At 39.1% G+C, this 20,821-nt stretch overlaps 1 protein-coding gene across 2 annotated transcripts in view; it reads right to left on the reverse strand.

The window, feature by feature from the left end:
* LOC149236762 (uncharacterized) overlaps positions 1-16,294 on the reverse strand; it is a 66,880-nt gene extending 50,586 nt beyond the window's left edge. For both annotated transcript variants that reach the window (XM_089461619.1, XM_089461620.1), the window contains exons 1-2: positions 16,141-16,294; positions 13,797-14,105 (exon numbers count right to left, since the gene is read on the reverse strand). In XM_089461619.1, coding sequence (XP_089317745.1) covers positions 13,797-14,105; positions 16,141-16,244 — 413 coding nt within the window. In that variant the 5' untranslated portion in view covers positions 16,245-16,294. The remainder of the gene's footprint in view (positions 1-13,796; positions 14,106-16,140) is intronic.
* Between the last annotated feature and the right edge of the window lie 4,527 nt (positions 16,295-20,821).

Raw genomic sequence — 20,821 nt, forward strand, 5'->3', positions numbered from 1 at the left:
CCTACACCTCTCGATGAGAGGGATCCAAGAAAAATATCAGCTGCCATAAGTAAGATGACCCACATGGAGTTTGGCCCTAGTTGCCAATTTTAACACTCCCTCTCAACTAGGGAGAACTCCATCTGCTGATCCAGATGTTCAATTGTACTATCTCTGCCATCAGTGCCTTGCACTACTCTGCTCTGTTGAACCATGAAGAAGAAGAATTGATCGAGAATATCTCATACCATTCTCTACTGACCCGAAGTCAGTTCTATATGAAGAGAGTGTGTCATATCACTCTCACTGACCCGAAGTCAGTTTTATTGATCCCAAATCAATATCACAAGAGAGTGTCTCAAACCACTCATACTCATCCCAGATCAATGGAGGTCATCCTAGCATAGGGAGTACGGTAGTGTTGAGGCCTCGAAAATCGCTGCCACAACAAAGGGGAAACCACCCGGTCCGGACCTTGAAAGCAGCTCCTTTTCCGTTTGGGATAGTGGCTCCGACTGGGGATAATGGGACCAGTTTCCCAATAATAGATAAAAGTGGGATGGATGAATAACTTGTGAGGTATGATAGTGATGAATAAACAACTAAAACTATCAGCGAAATATATATTAACTATAATCTAATCCCGGGACTTATCAATCTTTCAAAGCGTAGCGTTTGATAATCTGTGCTTTAAGGTAGGCATATAGATGACTCTAACACTAAAGCATAGATGCTTAAACCATTTAAGATTGCTCTGCATAATTAGTTATGCAGAGCGATAATAGCGAATTACTACACATTGTCATTCATATCATTGCTACATGCATGATTAAAAGAAAGGCATATCACAAAACATCCAATAGTGGAATGAAATGAAGATTTGCTGTTACAGCGCATACACGTATTCAACAATAGCAAAAGATAATAACACAGCAATTCATATGAAAAGAAAGAGGACAGATGCAGATAAAAGTACCATGTAAGCTGCTCAACAATCCATTATATAAATCGCTATGTCGCAGTCCTTTCTTCAAACTAGAAAGCATTCCAGACAAGAGACAATAGTGCACAAATGCATAAAACAGCCTTCTCGTCAAATAAAGGACTATTGGTCGAGTTTCACAAAAGAATATAGGCTGAAGCACAGTAGTGCAAACTTCAGCCTTTAAGTCTATTACAAAATTTTACGACCCTTTCCAAAACAATGAAAGGGTCTATAAATACTAATCTAATCTAAATATCTAAGAAAAACTGAACAACTATGAAATTGGCATCAATAAATGTTTTTCCATCTTTCTTGGTGATCTGGCAGTCGGCAGCAATGCTTCATTCGATGGGCTCTTTGCCTTTAAACCTCAACTGACATATCGTAAGCATTGGCTGTACTTCCGGTGGAGTGTTGAGACGCGACGTGAGCTGGGCATCATATGTGGCATCTTGAAAGTCGGGGATTAGGCACTTGAGAGCATCTGTTAAACACTTAAGAGCCGACCTTTGAGTGTGCGGCTTGATTAGAAAGTGCCAATATGCGTCGGAGGTTAAAGTATTTACTCCAGCGATTAACTTTCTCCTTTCTTCCAGTCCATGATAATTTGTTTGTTCAATTATGTTCGTCGTGGGTATGCTTCCAGGTGTACACTGAGAGATCATGTTGGCCCAATAGAGTGTATTGTTGACCAAATCAATCATATTGTTGGCAATCATTTTACACCTTGAAGCTGCCCTTTCCGCTTTCATCATCTGAGTGTTCCATTCCGTGAAGAGTATGTCTTTGAATGGCTCATAGATCCTAGGCAATTTTGCTTCTTTCCCCATATCAGTATCTTGCCAATCAAGATATGAAGTTATGGTTTCTTCGGTCTGATCTAGCTCATTGCTGGCTTTTTCAATCTGCTGACATACTGCTGTAGATACTTCACATAATGGCTCAGCCTCAGTTAATTGTTGGCACAAGAGTCTAACCTGAGAGATTAATGCATTATTTATTTGAGCTGCCTCTGCTCTGAAATTCTCGACTTTCTTAGTGCCCTTGATATCTTCGAGCTGTGCTAATAATTGAGCGATTTGCTCATCCTTTGACTTCGTCATTAGCTCGTTTGCCTCTCTCAATTGTGCCAATGCCTCCGTTAATTCTTTCTGCTTCTGGATTGCACTCTGATCAATCCTCTGTTTTTCAGTCTGCAGTTGCTGGGTTAATACATTGTTTGCTCGCTGTTGCGCCAGCAACTGCTCTTCTACCTGTGCTGTCTTGTTTCGTGCTTCGGCTACTTCTGCTTGCAATGTACAAATCTCTTGGTCCTTAGTCTTTAACAAAAGACTTACCTCTGATGCTTTATCTATAGTTGCTGCAGAATAAGCTCCCGCATACTGCGATAGCTTGGTAAGATCATCAGAGGGGTCCAATTCTTCCTTCCAGACTACATTCCCTGTGACTGTCTGCTCAGGAAAGATGGAAGGTTGATCAAGCCTTCGTCTCTTCCTTGAGCGCTTAACAACTGCTTTGAGCCTCGGGCTGTAGAAAACGTCCAGGGGAGGAATATCTTCCACCTGGAGCACAATCTGATCGGAAGGGTCTTTGGTGATTACCTCGAGATCCTTTGAAATGGGTGGGCCGCTGGTTCCGCATAGAACCTGAGAAGAAGTGGTGTCTGGTGCGTCTTTGGAGCCTTCCTTTCCACTGATAATGGAATCGAATTGATTCCATTGTTTCAGCAATTCAGGATCTATGGAGGTCTGTGATTTACTCTTCTCCTTTTCTTGTTCCAACCTCTTTTGCTCCTCCAACTCTTTCTGCTGCTGTTCTTCTAACTCCTTTCTCTGTTTCTCTTCTTGCTCTCTTCTTTGCTTATCTGCTAATTCCTTTTTCTGCCTATCTGCCAGTTCTTTCCTTTGTTTTTCTTCCTCTTCCTTCTTCCGCTGTTCCTCTATCTGCTTCTGCTTTCTCTGCTCTTGTTCCTTCTGCTCTTTCTGCTGCTTAGCCATTTGCTCCTTTTTCTGCTTCTCTGCCTGCTGCTTCTCTTGTCTTTCCTCATGTTGTTTATTTTGTTCTTTATTTACAACAGGAGATTGGGTTGTATGCTTCTGACCAGGCTCGCTTGAGGAGGACGCTGAGGTTAATGACAATAAATCTAGAGGCAGAGTTTGCAACCTCTGCTCTCTAAGTTTATTGAACTCAGTTAAACTCTCATCATTATATCTCATCTTGGCAAGCTGCTTGGTTTGGCCTATTGAATCGGCAGCTCTGAACAGGTCATCAAACTCATCCTCTTGATGGTCAATCTTAGTCAGTTTGGCCTGTTCTAGGGCATTGTAAGCAGTTTTATGTGGATCATAGAGTCTGGCTGGCATAGTGGGCAGGGATAAAGCTTGCATCTTTATAGCCTCCTTTTCTGCATGTTGGAGATTATGCAGAGTAAAAACACCCATCCTTAAGGGAAAAGAGGGCCAGCCCCTCTTCTTCTCTTTTTTGAATGTTTGGGTTACACTCTCAGCCATAATTTGGTAGGATATCTCTCGGGCTAACAGTTTGTCTGGAACATATAGAGGGAGAACATGCGGTTTGGCTTGGCTTCCATAAACCCTAATATAGGTAAAGTGCTCTTCTCCAAACCATCCTGCGATAGCTGGTAAGTCGAAGGAAGCGAGATAGGAGATTTTGGGAATAGGCCGATCAAAAATGGAATAATGAATGGGAACCATAAAACCATTGCAAATTTGATACAAATGGTCCTTGTAAGAGGACTTCCATAATTTCCGATGATACAAATGAATGGGCGAAGGGTCTTGGGTGGTCCATCTCCAACCGAGGATGGGAAACTCAGAGTTAAAACACAATGTGTCCATAATGTAGGCGCTATAATAAAATGGGGGGATTTTCCTTTCGGTGACTACAAATTTAGCTCTAAAATCCCGAATAGCTACAGTCAATTTATCATGAAGAATGGTGGCCCAATCCATGATAAAACTATTAACAGCTGCTTCCATTAGGGGAACCATTTCTATATCGAAATTGGCAGAATCATGTAATCCCCATAGCCTACACATCATAATTCCCGCATAGCAATAGGGAGAAGCCAAGGAATCAACAGAATACTTACCCGAGCTCTCGTGCTTGTGTTTGGCCGGGTTCTGCCTCCAATCCCGAATGGGCTCAGATGGTACATCGTTTGTTAAAACACAATGTGTCCATAATGTAGGCGCTATAATAAAATGGGGGGATTTTCCTTTCGGTGACTACAAATTTAGCTCTAAAATCCCGAATAGCTACAGTCAATTTATCAGAAAGAATGGTGGCCCAATCCATGATAAAACTATTAACAGCTGCTTCCATTAGGGGAACCATTTCTATATCGAAATTGGCAGAATCATGTAATCCCCATAGCCTACACATCATAATTCCCGCATAGCAATAGGGAGAAGCCAAGGAATCAACAGAATACTTACCCGAGCTCTCGTGCTTGTGTTTGGCCGGGTTCTGCCTCCAATCCCGAATGGGCTCAGATGGTACATCGTTTTCAGCTGCAAACTTCTCCACGAAGTCTTTGTTGTAGATTTTCTCTGGCTCAGGCAAATGATACATTTCCCTCAGGTGCTCTGGCTTGAACGACCCGAAAATTCGTCCGTCTCTTGTGTGGAACGTTCTGTCAGTGATTGGAATTTCCTCAATTGCCCATCGCACTACATCAGTGTAGGGAAGGACTTGCTCTCTAGCAGCTATTCTGTGAAGAAAGGAATCGGCCAACTCCTTGAGAGTTGCGTCGGACTTTTTGAGTGGGTCCGCAGTAGCTACTGTCACTGAAACTTGTGGTTGTTCGGCCTCTAATAGATTATATGTGCCCTGCCATGTAGTCTTGTTAAGACCAGTGCATGTAGTGTCTGAAACGAGGCCTTTCTTGCTATTTGCAGCAGCTTGACCTACTACAGGTGTAACAGTAGAGCCCGTAGCCCTCTTGGATCTTTTCCCCATCATGCTTAAGCTTCTCTCAAAAGACGAATTCTACACAATTGCAAGAGAAATCGTAACAACATAATAACAATGACGCTACACAGTGAGATAGATATATCATTTGAAGCGTGCCAAGATTAATTTTCAAAAGTGGCTGTGGATCCAATCGCTAAGAGTATATTGCAGATGCATTAATGGTGATTTGAGGCCTACTACTCATTAAATGTGATAATTATACCGTTATCCGGGTGAATGACTCACTTAAGCGTGCAACAGATATTCTGGCGGTTAAACGCAGGTGCTCATTAATCGAAGGGGCAAAATCTTTTAAATACCCACGCATTACCTTATCCCTTGTATTAACGGCATTTTGGGATTCGTGCTTTGTCAACCGGATATGAATATAAAATTAAAGCTTTTAAGTGATGGCTTTTAAGACTGCCGACCACCGATGAGCGATACCACATCGCTTCGGGGATTAGGTGCTGCACAATTATTACCAAAAGATCGTGCCGATAGCCGATAAGCGATATCGCATCGGGCTAGCGCATGGAAACAGAAGTAGGCGCATATACAATGGTTTGGGGTTACCGATTGCGATATCGCATCGCATCGGGGGTAGGAACCGAATGCCTTACCGAAGTGCGCGACGGCCGATAGCGATATCGCATCGGGTCGGGATTTAAATCACAAGGCGGTTTCACATGAGGTATCGCCGATAACCGATCGCCGATATCGCGTCGCATCGGGACATGAGTTATGTGCCTTTACTTGGTGTGTATGTAACATTGCCGATCGCCGATAGCGATATCGCATCGGCGGAAACCAAAATGCCATTTGAATGCATCTCTCATGTTGTTGCGATATGCGATCTTGCGATCGCTTTATCGCAATAATAAAAGATTGTTTGTTATTTGAAACATTAATGTCCGAAAAAGGCTTAAGTACATGAAAGCTCATTTGATTATGCGGCCTTTTTTGAACATGCAAGCATTGATGCCAAAATTTTAAAAGGGACCCATTCCATATGTTAATTTTTGAAAAATAAGAATGATATGAAATGGGGGGTTGTTGTAGGGCACAACAGGTAGATACAACGATGCGTCCATCGATAGTACTACTATGGTCCCTAACCCCATTTCCCTGCTCATTGATCAGATGAGAGGTACTTCCCATGAGTCTGAGACTGCATGGGTAGGATGCCTCGACAGGAGAACTAATCATCATGTCCCACAAGAGAACTAATCATCCTGGCTCACAGGAGAACGAATCATCCTGGCTCATAGGAGAATGAATCATCTTGTCCCAAAGTCGCCTCGGGGTATCACAAGGGAAGGCTGAGTTATTCACCCTGTACACAGTGCACCATTAGGGGAGGGTGAGTCGCCCTATGGTTGTGTGTTGCTCCAATAAGTACCCCAAGCCCCCCAGAGCTCCCAGAGCTTAATGCATGCAACATGCAGGACCCTTATACGAAGGTCTCTCAACGACTCCAAGTCGTTCGGGAAAGTCACAGATTTGACCTTTCCCCGGGGCTTTGACAAAATGTCTGCGACCTATACATCAATCTCAATGTGATGGAGCCTCCTCACTCATCGACTTACCATATCCTAGATAAGGTAGTATCTGATGTCTATCTGCTGGAGCAATCATCAAATACAGGATTCCTCAACAATCGAATCCCCCCTGGTTGTCACAGAGAATCACAATGGTATTCATCATGTGTACAAACAGCTCACTGAAGAGCTTCCACAACCAGGCAGCTTCACACGAGATCATACTCGTAGCTATGTATTCGGTCTCGACAGTGCTTATAGCAACCGACTTCTGCTTCCTGCTCATCCATGATATCGAAGCAGAATCCAAAGAGAACCAGCACTGAGAAGTGCTCTAGTGATCCTCCACACTGCCTGCCCAGTCAGCATTCGAATAATCATGCAGCTTCATATTTCCGGCAGTGTATCTCAATCCATGAGAGATTGTGCCCCGAAGATATCTCAGAAGATTCTTGGCACCAATCCAGTGAGGCTCAACCAAATATGAGCTCACCATGCTAACTGCAAAACATATATCCAAACGGAAGTTCACCAAGAACATCAATGCAAATGAGTTTATGAAACTCAGAGGCATTTCCCAAATCTGGTCCGTCATCACCACCATATAACTTTTGAAAGTTAAGATCCTCGAGGTAGTCACTGGCTTGCAGTTTACCATTCCACATCCAGAATCCAACTCCCTCTTACTTCTGCAAGTGAGAGGGTCTGCACCTCTCAAAAATAGGTCGTCCTCAGAAGGTGCCGGTATGAGAGGTCTATCATCCACAACCTTTAAACAATGGTTTGGATGGGCTCACTCTTAGTGAATCTCAGCTTCATCTGACAGCTATCAATCCTCTCATATCAAACCCGGGGTGGTTAGCTTCAAGCCATAGAGGGCTTTCTTCCACCTGTATACATGAGATTCCTGATCATGAATCTCAAACTCCTCGGGTTGTTCCAAACCTGTGGACCTGCTACATGAGGGGAATGGTCCCCTTGTAAGATTTTACTTCGGTACATCTCGGACATGTACCTTCATGCTCTTCTTGAATTCAGGTATCCCTGTCACCATTTGACTCACATCGGGTAGGGCCCCATAAGTAGACCTCCGGTGTTATAGATGAGATATGCCAATTGACATGATCCCCAATGGACCATCCTGCAACTTGATACAAATTGCCAACCCTGAACCCATGAGAAAAAGTATCTTTGAAAATTCTATTTTCAAACACGTACCTTTCCATCGATGAATGCCACCCTAAAACCTTTGACTTCCATTGCCGAAATGGACACCAGGTTCTTCTTGTGATCAGGTACATAAAAGAGATTCTGTAAATGAATCGAGTTACCCTCATTCAATTGAGGGGTAACATTCCCTACACCCTTTCCGAGATAGGTGGCATCGACTCCAAGTATAATCCCACAATTGTTTCCATCTCTACTAAATTAGAGAGATCACCCTTCTATCCGATGAAGTGCCTTGAAGCACTACAATCAATAGGCCAGATTCCCACAGAATCTAAAGGAGAGGGCCAATATAAGATAACGCTTCTTTTATCTCATTAGAAACAACATTTGATTCTTCATACCTGGGGTTCCTTGCTTTCTTTGAAGAGTCGGTTATTTCCTTGATGACCTGCATTACCTATCATTCCTTCGATCATTGAAGATGTCCCTGGAATGATTGTTATCATCATCAAGTGATGTGTCCCTACCATTCAAACACCTCTTCGCATAATGGCTGAACTTATTACAAACAAGGCATTTGCCTTTCCTTCCTCCCTTAGATCCGGACTTCCCATTTAAGTGATCTTTAGGTAGGCCATCAGAAGCTTCCAAATGGGGTATGTGCCTTAGAGGTAGTGTAGCAGCTCAGGTAAAGCCTCCCAGCATGATGTCTTAGTTAAGGCCTTCAACGACAATGTTGGTTATAGGTATATATGCTTGACAAAGATGGCTTATAAATCCAACTCATCTTATGATAATGCTTCAAGGATGAGATTCCTTGTACTTCATGATGGGACTATGAATACCTCCCTACTTAAGAGGGAGTGTTGGAAATTCTAACTAGGTTCGGTCTTCATAATGACCTATGTGTAATCATGACATTGTATATTTGGTATAAAGAAAGAAAAGAAAAAATTATTTTTATATAAAGCATGGGTTTCATGCTCAAGTTTAGGTCAAAAGCATGTTCTTCATGCTTGTAGGTCTTTCTAGGTCATTCTAGGACAAAGAAGAAATTATGTCATGTGTTATAGTCCCATTTGGACTCATTGTAACAAAGAAAAATATTTATTTTGTCAAGAAAAAGCCATGTATTCCTCCAAAACCAAGTCGGCCTCAGCCAAGGACAAATCGGCCTAAAGGGAGGGCTATTCGACCCCTCAAGGAGGCTATAAATACAAGGAGCTCAACCTCATTTGTCTCGCTCACTTATCACAAGTTCGATCTGCAATAGCAAAGGAGAAAAAGAGCTAGAAGGATGAAGGAAGGAAGAAGAAAGCGAAGTTTCTTGGGATAATCTCTCTCTCTCTCTGTTCACACATGCGAAGTTAGGGTTTCTGGGTAGCTGCAGTTGCAAGAGGCCGAAATTGCAGGGCCGAAATTTCGAGGAGCAGTTACAGGGTTGAAATTCTAGAGCGAAGCTGCAGAAGGTCAAAGTTTGGAAGTTGTCTTAAAGAAGATCTTGCTGGGGGATGACTTAGTGATTGGGAGGATTAAGGACTTGGCTTTGGTCTTTGGGTATTGGAAGTTTCATTGTATGAAGATTCTATAAGAAGAGAAGCGTTCTTTCTGGGTTTTCCCCTTAGGGGTTTTGCCCTGGCTTGGAGCCTATATCTTGTGTACTTTTGTTTCGTTGTGATCTTCATTGTTTTGGTAATTACTTGATGAATGAAGAATAATAAGTAATGAAAAGCCAACTAACATCACAAGTAATTATCAAGTAATAATTTGCAAAATCCTTGATTTTCCAACAGTTATCACATTTCATAGATCCCGCATTTGCTACCATGGTTTGGAATTTGTTACTAGAATGGATATACCAATATATTTCTTCAACAATACAGTGGTGAATGAAACAGTGAGTGTTGTTGCTATCCATAAAGACATTCACCTTCCTATGCTTGTTATATCCAACCAAATTTAATGTCTATAGAGGTTGAATGCCTGTCAATGCACGATGGGAGATTTGGATTCATCACAATGCTAGTATGGGATGGGAATGTCCTCCATATGTGTGATTTCCTCAGGAATCAAGTCATTGACTTCAACATCAAAGATTTAACCCCTAGGAAATATTTGTCATCACATTTATAATAGAGATACTTGAGTTAACATTTCACTATTTCTGCCCACACCAACTTGTGGACTTTGAGGGGTGGAACAAAATATTAATGTGCCACAAAATTTGAGTTTGGTTTTGAACCAAAGTTTTGGCATTTCGACTAGGTGTATGTCACAAACTCTGCACACTAATCTAGCTGAGAAGCCTCCAACCATGTAGTAGGCTAATTCATCATAATGTGTGCTTTGATTTTTCAAACCTTGAGACCACTTATAAAACATTACTTGAAAAATTCATCAATCACATTCTTGTTCTAATATGTTCTTCCACCATGCTTGTTTGACGCAATTTAGTAAGTATTCCCTATAAGATAGTATCCTTTTCAAAGCGAACAAAAACAGATTCCACAAACTACTTATAAGTAATGTATACCAGAGATGCTTTCTTATGAAATTGCCCCCACTACCAACACTCCTAATTTAGATATACAACTCCTATTTTGAGTTTCAAAGTGTCATATTTTATAGCATGGAAGGAAAAGTAGCACTCCATCTAGTAAAACCATCCTATCAAATCGGATCCATTAAACTTATTCAAATCAAACTTATGTAATTAATGAATCATATTGGGGGCATGATCTAGAAAGAGATTACAATTGTGAGGGTCATCACCCATCGAACATTGACAACCACCATGCATACCCTCTAGTTTGTCAAGTTTATCTAAATAAAGTGAGTTGCTTGTTGATGTTAGTCATGTGGTTCTAAAGTTGGTCTTAGGTTGCATCGACTCACTATGTAAGGGTCTTGATTGCTAGCATTTTACTTCAACATTACTATTGCCCATTACAGACGTGCTTCTAGTGTGTCATGGGACTACGTAGACCGCAAGGACTATTGTGACCACCTAAATGGTTACTATCAACGTTATAAGAGGATGCCACCAAGATAGGCCATCAGTAAGGGTAAAGTCCAACCTAGGCCCACAATATCCACTCAAAGGGTTACCCAAGAGCTATATTGATGTGATTAACAACGTCAGAGGAATCTTTTGAAATAATTCTCACACAATGGTCTAGTTTGACAAGGGGATCGTTTTTACTTTTGTCAGAGTATTTACTCTTGCCTAAGTACTAATGTATTACAAAATTCTCAAATTCCTTACATTACAATTTATGATTACACTTGCTATGTTGCAAAGGCTAGGATTTGTAAGGTCCTATGAGCAAAGGAGTGTCAAGTGCTATAACTCTCTAATATACCTAAGGGTTTCCAACAAAAGTATTGAATTGGTATTTCAAAGCATTGTGGAGTATAAAACCATACCCTTAGTTGAACTACTTGATTCCCTAGAATGTGAGTGTGATCCCCCTAAGTACCATGCTAGATGTACTATAGCAATAAGACAACTCAAAAGTTTACGTAAGGATGGTTTCAAATTCATCTACTAGGTTTCCAATTTACCCAAGATTTCATGGAAGATTGGATCCATATATTTTTCTAATGTGGTACTACTCACCAAGTACCAACAAAGGTGTACAAGGGCATCCAACCAGGTGGCACCACTTGTATTCCTTGAGTGTATGCTTACCAGTTGAAGTTTTACCCTTTGAATGACAAAACATTGACTTTAAAGACATTGAACAAATCTTTAACCTCTAAAAAAGGACACCAAAAAATTAGGTGCATGTTAGCACGGGAAAGTGCTCTGATACCACATTTGGTGTACCTTGATAACCAACACAAAAAAGTCAAAGCAATATTGATAGGAATGCAGAAATGTAACTATGGAAAGAAAAGAAAACAACACCAAAGTATTGAAGCAATAACAATAGGCAAACCTTTATTGCTATTCTGAATAGGAAGCAATATTTGCTTGCCTCATTGAGGGGGTGGCCTCTAAATCACTTGGCACCCAATTACATAGCTTTTACAACTACAATTATTTTTTATCTATCCCGCTCTAACCATGAGGACATTAAACAAGTGAAACCACTTGTATTCCTTGAGTCTAAAATTAGCAATCATAGTTTCACCCTCTAAATGACAAATCATTGTGTTTCAAGACATTGAACATATCCTTAACCTATTAAAAAGACTCCAAAAAATTAGGTGCATGCTTGCACAAGAAAGTGTTTTGATACTACATGTGGTGTACCTTGATAGCTAAAATAGAAAAGTCAAGCAATATTGATAGAAATGTAGAAATGTAACTATGGAAAGCAAATAAAACAACACCAAAGTATTGAAGCCATAGCAATAGGCAAACCTTTATTGCTATTTTGAATAGGAAGCAATGTTCATTTGCCTCTTTGAGGAGGAGAATTTCAACTGAGCAAAGCTTGAATAAAATAATAATCACTTGGCACCCAATTACATAGCTTCTACTACTATAAATAGTTTTTATCTATCCCGATTCCCAACCAACCCACCTAGTCAACCTTCATTAATGAGGCTACATTAACTACATAGTGAACCTTCTATAATGAGGCTACCTTACATTATTGATTACACACTCATAACGTCTTAATGGACCTTATTTAATAAAGATAGCCACTATACATCAAGTAACAACCCACTCCCTTAACCAAGGGAATTAGGATGGGACCTTAACAAAGTACCATGAGGACATTAAACCAAGTGACACCACTTGTATTCCTTGGGTCTAAAATTAGCAATCATAGTGTCACCCTCTAAATGACAAATCATTGTGTTTCAAGACATTGAACATATCTTTAACCTATTAAAAAAGACACCAAAAAGTTAGGTGCATGCTTGCACAAGAAAGTGTTATGATACTGCATGTGGTGTATCTTGATAGCTAAAATAGAAAAGTCAAGCAATAGTGATAGAAATGTAGAAATGCAACTATGGAAAGCAAATAAAACAACACCAAAGTATTGAAGCCATAGCAATAGGCAAACCTTTATTGCTATTTTGAATAGGAAGCAATGTTCATTTGCCTCTTTGAGGGGAGAATTTCAACCGAGCAAAGCTCGAATAAAATAATAATCACTTGGCACCCAATTACATAGCTTCTACTACTATAAATAGTTTTTATCTGTCCCAACCAACCACCTAGTCGACCTTCATTAATGAGGCTACATCAACTACATAGTGAACCTTCTTTAATGAGGCTACCTTACATTATTGATTACACACTCTTAACGTCTTAATGGACCTTATTTAATAAAGATAGCCACTATACATCAAGTAACAACCCACTCCCTTAACCAGGGGAATTAGGATGGGACCTTAACAAAGTACCATGAGCAAAAAATGCCATGAAAACCACATTATACAATGTACATCTCCACATTTGACTAAGAAAGAAATTAACCCTCAAGAGCTAAAGGAACTTCTTGGGAGCTTCAAACAATGATCAAGGAGATAGGAAGCTAAGAGAAATGAACCAGCACAAAACTGCGGTTACAAGAAAATAATATTGGATCCTGGGCTTTAAGATCTAGTGCTAGCAACTTCTGACTATCTAGTTGAAGCATTTTCATGAACACTTTGGTTGTCAATCACTTGAGCTCATCATATTTTGTAAATATCAGTGTTAATGTCCGGTTGCCTTGCAATAAGAGACAAGAAGAAATTCCTTCATCCCGTAGTGGCATTCATACCATATCTCAAGGGTTTCAACTTCTCTGCAATGCTTCTATCTACATTTCATGGGTTTTCAAGAGAATTGGGTGATCTTTTCCTGTGGTGTTAAAATCTAGATTCTAAATAGCCCCATCAAACACTAGATGCATGTTGAAAATATATTCTATACTTTTACAAATGTTATCCTGAATATTTTGTAAGCTGACCTTGCATTGACGTTACAGTTACGCCACCTACTCTATTTGTCTAAGACAGGAACCCAAAAGCAATGCAAGCAGCAAAAACTACAATGATAACTGAAACTGAATAGAATTATCATAACACAAAAGGAAAATAAAGCTTGAAAAAGCACAATAAAATTCTCACTCAATCACAACTTGACAAAGGAAATATAAAATCAGCCACAGACAGAATTCTTAAGTAGACACACAAACCTCCCCCTAAGTTGAGGTGGAATCAAAAGACCTCCCGAAGTATCAGGAGGAATCCTTGAAGGTGGCAGGTTCCCTCTTGGAAGCTTTCTGTGTGGTGATAACGCTGCGAATCCATTTGTCTCTGGCCTTTTCCTTGATGCACTTGCAGCCATAGCTGTAACAACCCTAGAAGAATGGTCACTGCCTGTTTGGTTAGCTGGTGCAGCTAGTGACTTAAGCAATTCTGAAGCATCTGGGAGTTCTATCATTGATTCTATAGAGTTCTCTCCTGCTTCTGACTGCTGCCCATGTAATGAGCTTGTCTGGCTCCTATACATATCAACACCATTTGTCAGCTTCCAAATAGCAAGACAGTCAACCCAAAACTATAAGATGTCACTAGCCATTAAATAGAGATGGAAAGCTCACATATGGTTTTTATCCTCATATATTCTACGTTCATGAGTTCAAAAGACAGCAATGCCAAAATAATGAGTACAGAACTCAAAGGGAAAAGGAAAAGCCTCACATTATTGTTCTTTGCCTAACCACAATATCCTTGGTAGGTATTAGACTTTATGTACATGAGATACTTTGTATGTCTGCTCATGATTTTTAAGTATACATTATATTTAAAAGGGACAGGCTTGCATGACTTTTGTACCTAACCACAGCATCCTTAAACGGTATTAAACTCTATGAACATGGGTTATTTAGTGTCTGTGCTCAAGATTTTGTAATCAAGTTATATTAACATAGGCCACTTTATATAATAAGGACCTGATAACTCTTTCCACGATTTCTGCATTGAATCAGGGTTTTTGAAACTCTATTGGTATAAATAGGGGCTCCCCTTCTCAAATGTATCTCTTATCATTTTGTCAATATAAATCAACTAGTTGCTGGTGCTTATTGGAGATGTTTTCCCCCACTACTCAGATTTGCAGTGTAATCCACCCCTGGGTGTGCAGGTGCCACCATTGTTTCTCTGTTTATTTTATGTACTATAATTCCATTTGTATTTCAGTTGCAATAGAGGTTCCATTGGCTACATGACCACTGAAATGGCATGCTATAGTATGGAAGCCAGAGAAATGATCTAGAATTGGAGTACTTTTAGGAATTCAAATATAAGAGTTATACTTTCAAGAGTAACCATCTCTTCATATCACAAGAACTTTCTAACAAAAGTTGTTTCTGTTCTGAAGACATCAAAGTACACTAAACATTCTGCACAAAAAATACATATTGTGCTGAATATGGCGAATACACATTGGACTGAGTATGAAAATTACAGAGAGTTGCATAATAAACATCTTCATACTAAGCAAAAATAACTATATGCTACAATAGATAAATTACGCTCCATAAAATGAAACAGGCTAAGAAATACTAACAGGCTATAGGATGCAATAAACACAAACTAAGAAATGAATATGAGAATCCTCATTCACCTCATTCGTCATTGTCGTCGAAAAATAAAATTGAAATATACCCCACTGTTTTTCAGGTTGAGGAAATAAATCATTAAGATTTGCTTTTTGGTTAAAAAATATGTGTGTTTTTTTTAACAATACATGATGTTAAAACATGTTTGAAGTTTTGATATTTAATTAAATATATTTTTAGATCAAGTTATATAAATTATTTCTGGTGTAGTTTAATTGGTGATTGAAGTAATGTGAAATCTGTGAAAACTGAGAAATCCAAAGTTCAAATCCTCTTGTTTGCCAACTGCTTTACAAAAAGAAAAATGAACCATAAACTCCAGAAGTTTACTAATAGTTATATGTCAAACAAACTACTGGTTTCCTCTGGGATACATAATAATAATAGAAGAAGAAAAAGATATATGAACTATTTGTAATGATTTTTTTAAAATATAAAGTTATAACAGTAATTGCTTTGATTTTAAACAAAGTCTTTCTGTAGAATCACATGAGAGAATTTTTTGGCCAACGCTTTTTGAACCAACAAGTGTGGTTCATCATCAGGACCAGTCGTAAATGCCATTAGCCAAAAAAAAATATATGTAAAATCTTTAATGAATTTAAATATAAAAAGGATCTGTAATGGATTTTAGTAAACTAAAAATTTTGACATTTTAATAGATTACCCTGTAATACAAGATAAATCGGTGCCACGCTTGCCAGTCCTTACCGGGCACAACAAAAACCCTAAACCACGTGGGTATAATTTCGGACTGAATTTAACGTTGACCAACTGATATTCCATTAATTATTAAATAAGAACCCTGAAATTCAATTAGTGCCAGCTAAAACATAGGGTTTAATATACAGCATACCGCTTAAGGCAAACGCGCTCAAAGAAATGCTTATGGAATGAATAGCATAGGACTACTTACTGATGGGAAGGTCGCGAGGTCGAGCCTTGCCCATGCTGTTCTTGTTCATGCTGGTTTTCTTCAATGTCATCATCGGAAGAAGATGCATAATCCACGAGAGACATGATGGCTGCTCTCCAGATAACTGAATTTGAGAAAATAGTAAGCCTGGCACGACAAGCAAACAGGGCTGGATGACGGGACAAGCCCGTGGGTGTTTAACCCAGAGTAACGGTACCGTGGTTTGATCGTGAAGGGAATGGTAAGTAGTGGGCAATATGTGCAAGCAGCCATGAATGTTTATATCCATGAAACCTTTGTATTAATAAAAATTCAAATTTCTTAATTTTATAAATAAATTTATTATAAAATAGAGAGGAACCGTGGGTGGTGGTGGTTTATGTCTTTAAAAAGTAATTCTAATTATTTATTTATTGATGTCACTACAGGATTGAAAGAAAGAAATAAATAAATTATTTTAAGTTTCACGAAGTTAAAGATAGTTTATGGATAAATTCTTTGTCATATGTATTTAAGTAATTAAAAAACAATAATTAAAATAAGTGTTTGTAATGTAATTCGGATGTTGGTGTCAATCCTGTTAGTTAATGTGATTAGATGGTCGGTCGGCGGATAGGAGAGCCATATGGCTACCAGCATCGTCCCCAGCACCAACCTCAAGCGAATTCATAACACATTGCAGAAGGCAATAAATGAATCCGAAAGCCGAGACACATTCATCTCCCTCATAGCCATGGCCCCTGCAGAATGGTATGCAATTCCTCCTTTGCTCCATGGCGTCTGCCCTCCGCAAGCTGCTGAACCTTGCATTCGCACTGTGACCGGCAGTCGATGCTGGTTACTTCCTTGCCTGGATCTTGGCAACAGATTTCATTTCTCTCACTCCAGCCTCTATATCTTAGACCAGGCCCAGACCTCCCCTGCTCACTCTCCGCGTCGAAATACTTCTAATTCCTTTGCTGTCAACTTAACTCATAATCCTGCTATGGCTCGCATTAGGCATCATATGCGCAACAAACGCGACGGAACCCGCGGAGGCATCATCCGCACGCCGGCCTCGACCAGCTCTGCCACCGTTTCCCCTGACTCCTCCACTGATACGCTCAATCCTCTCAACTTTCCCTCTCGCCGCTACCCAAATACCAGAAGTGGCAGGGGTCGTGCTAGATTCCAAGCCATTGAAGGGAGAGACCTAGCAGTCTGCTCTACAATTTCCCTCTTCCACCTTATCCTGCTCCCCACAGCACCCAGTTCTGTTTCCGCAGCACCTTAAATCGGCCTATAATCACTGCTATTGTAACAATTTCCTTTGCGGAAGAGTCTGAGCCGCAAGCTCCTCCGTCTAGGCTCAAGGGCAAGCAGAGCAGGGAGGCTTCAGGCAGCCGAGGAATCAACATTCCTGGCAATAGGCAACAAAACGAAGGCAGAGCGGCTCTGCATGGCAAGGCTATAGCTGGCGGTCCATCAGCTGAGGACGACAAGCATAATGGCACGAAGGCTTCGGGAAGCAGACCGAATGACACTTCTGAAACGCAGATGGGCACAGGTGGCGCTGAGGAGGCTCCACCAACTCAGGGACGTGGCGTGTCTGACACGGATGATGACTGGTACCAATTTGCGTGTAGGATCGAGGAGGAACCAGCCCCGGAGGATCCACCAACTTGACGCTTGGCAACCAGTTATTGCTTCTTTCTGCCAGGTGGATGTGTCTAAGTCTGAGCAGTATTTTTAGGACTCCTATTTTTTTTATTCTAGACATGCATTTTCTCTCTGTCTTTTTGGAAAAACAATGTATACCCAGGTGTTGTTTTCTTTCTGGTTCAATGGGTTGGTTTCCCCTATGTTGGGGCAGTGTTTATGGTACAATGGACTGGTTTCCCCTATGTTGGGGCAGTGCAAAACAAACAGATTCATTTTTTGGTGATGATTGATACTCAACAACTTTGAGGTCAAGCCTCTCTGTAACTTCTTTTTGTACCATATCAATAGAACAATATTACTTAGAAAAAAAAAAGTGTTTGCAATGTATATATACTTTTGGTTTATCTTTGTTGTCAAAGTTAAAGGTGTAGAGATGTTATTGAAAATGACGTATTTATTGTTGCATATCAGTATAGATCCATCTTAAATACGGATTTAATATGAGCCAAGAGGGATCTAATTTCTTCACTTGCAATTTTTTATATTAGTGGACATTATTTAAATGTTTTGTATAGTTATTAAAAATATATATATATTTTTAGATTTTTTTCTAAATTTTATTTTGACCAACATGAGAAAAATTTCGACTTTCGAATTCAAGCATCTGTGATCCATAACTTGTTAACCTATATTGTTTTTTTTTTTTGGTAATATCTTTTTTATTTGTTCATTTTTTTATTTTTTTTTAATTAACAATTTATAATACTTGTTATTTCTTCCAAGTCAGATATCAAATAAACAATGGAATGAAGAAATTAATTAGATAAATAAATAATTATTAAATATTTAAACCAATTAAATAATTACCTCCCCTAGTCAAATATAGCTCTTTGGTTAAGTTATAATAATATATAAATTAATTAATTAATTAGTGAACAATATAATTTTCCCTTCCTGGTCAAATTTAGTCGTTTCCATCTAACCGTTAGGATGACCTATCTTCCTATTTAACCTTCTTTTGAGATCTGTCTCTTCATCTTGTTCTGAAGATGAACCACACTGGCTGGTTCGAAACGCGTCGACCAAACATTGGCAATGTGAATTTTTTTTTAAATCTTCATAAATTAACAATTTCAACTTTGATAACGGACGACAAAGTTACACATCATGTTAGGTTGTAAAATGAACCTCTCGACTCAATAAAGTGATATGCTCACATTTACTTAAAAACTAAAATCGCATAATCTTCTATTCCATGCAAAAGTTTTTGATATGTGATTATCTTATAATAATATTGACATTTTTGAAATTAAAAGATAAGTGGTGGATCAACCTTGGGTTGATGAGAGAGGATTAACTTCAAGCACTCCATTGTATACTTTCATCACGTCGTCCAGTGTTACAAAAGGATGGTTATTAAACAATTATTAAAGAAATTGGAGTTAAAATATTAGTGGATCAACCTTGGCTTAATGAGATGTTAACTTCAAGCACTTTATTGTATACTTTCATCATTAATTTAAGCATTGCAAAAGGATGGTCATTAAACATGATAGAATGTTTATCTGTGTTAAATGTGGGATTTTATTTCTCATAATTGTTGAGTTATGTTAGTGTATTTGGATAAACGATATGGTTTGGCTTAAAAGGTTTAATTTAGTTATCTCGTTTCTCATGTTTAATAAGCCATTGCAGTCTCGTTCATGTCTACTTCATCAAGTCATTTGGGACTGTGTTAGTGGTTATGAAATTTATGGTTTGTTTTCTTTTTTGTTGTCTCAAGTCTGGAATCTACCATTATTATTTTTGGATATGGCTTTGGGTCCTTCTACAAGACTTCAAAAAGCATGGAGAGTCACAAGCATTATATTGGTTGTATCCCATCTAAATTTCTTAGGTGTGTTGAAGCCAATGGAGGAGTGTTCACCAAACTAAAGACCTTCAAGTGGCCTTCTCTTATTGTAGTTGCAAGATTACAACTCAAAATAACTCTTAGAGATCAAACAACATTGAATTATCAGCAGTAATGACTCATCAAAGCAAGCAAATTATAAAGTTGGAAGTAGACTTTCGTCATGGTTTATAAATTGGCTCTTAGTCTTGCATAGAGACTTGGCATATGAAAATGCACCCCTCGAACTCAACCTTCAATCAAACATCAACCAAGAAGCCTTTAGTGGGCATGTTTTCTTCTAAACTTAGGTCTCTTTATGTTTTCTAAGGAAATCTTATTACTAACTTAATTTATTAATCTATACACAAATACGCTTTTCAGTTATGTTGTCAAAACTATAAGAACTACTCAAATAGTAGGCAACCATTTTGAAACTTTGGGTCTTTTTGAATCCCTAATATCACACATTCCAATTTTACTTTGTATTAATTCATTGTATGATAAAGTTGCAACCTTCTTTTAATGCAAATGATAATTATTTTAGTTAAAGAAGAAGAAAAAAGAAAAAGATTAGATGCATAAATAACGTAATGGAATCAATGAATCAAACTCAAGGATAATTTTGGAAAAGAAGAAGGGGAAGATGACTCTATACATATTAAACAAGTGTAATATGTAGTGTTGTTGATTAATACTTGCGTCTTATGCAAAAAGTAATAGATAATAGAAGTTATTTTAACTTAAACATATTAATGAACTTAAATATTTAGATGTTGTAACGCCCTCCTCCCACATCTACCCAAGTAACCAGCCAACCAGGTAAACATGTGATGAGAAGTTACTATGATATGATTTGACTCCCTATGTGTCAGTTAAAGAAGTGGAATAGGCGGAACACTTAACATAGACCTTCCACATCAGCAATAGAACTCCCAGGATCCTTCCCAAGCACTCAGGTAACCAAACCCTAAGACCAACTGAAGTTTTAATGCATCAAACCCCTGGACACTCCCTTGATATGGACAAAGGTGCGTCTGGGAGGCTCCAGACGCTCGCACAGCAAGGCATGCATGTGTCTGGGGACTTTTCTCCTCATACTTGTGCCTGCGACTCTGGGATTTGTGCCACTTTTTCAGGCCTAGACCT

This window comes from Pinus tabuliformis, chromosome 8, assembly GCF_031772625.1.
Source record: "Pinus tabuliformis cultivar Carrire ecotype Pingquan chromosome 8, CPIR1, whole genome shotgun sequence".
NCBI classification, from domain to species: domain Eukaryota; kingdom Viridiplantae; phylum Streptophyta; class Pinopsida; order Pinales; family Pinaceae; genus Pinus; species Pinus tabuliformis.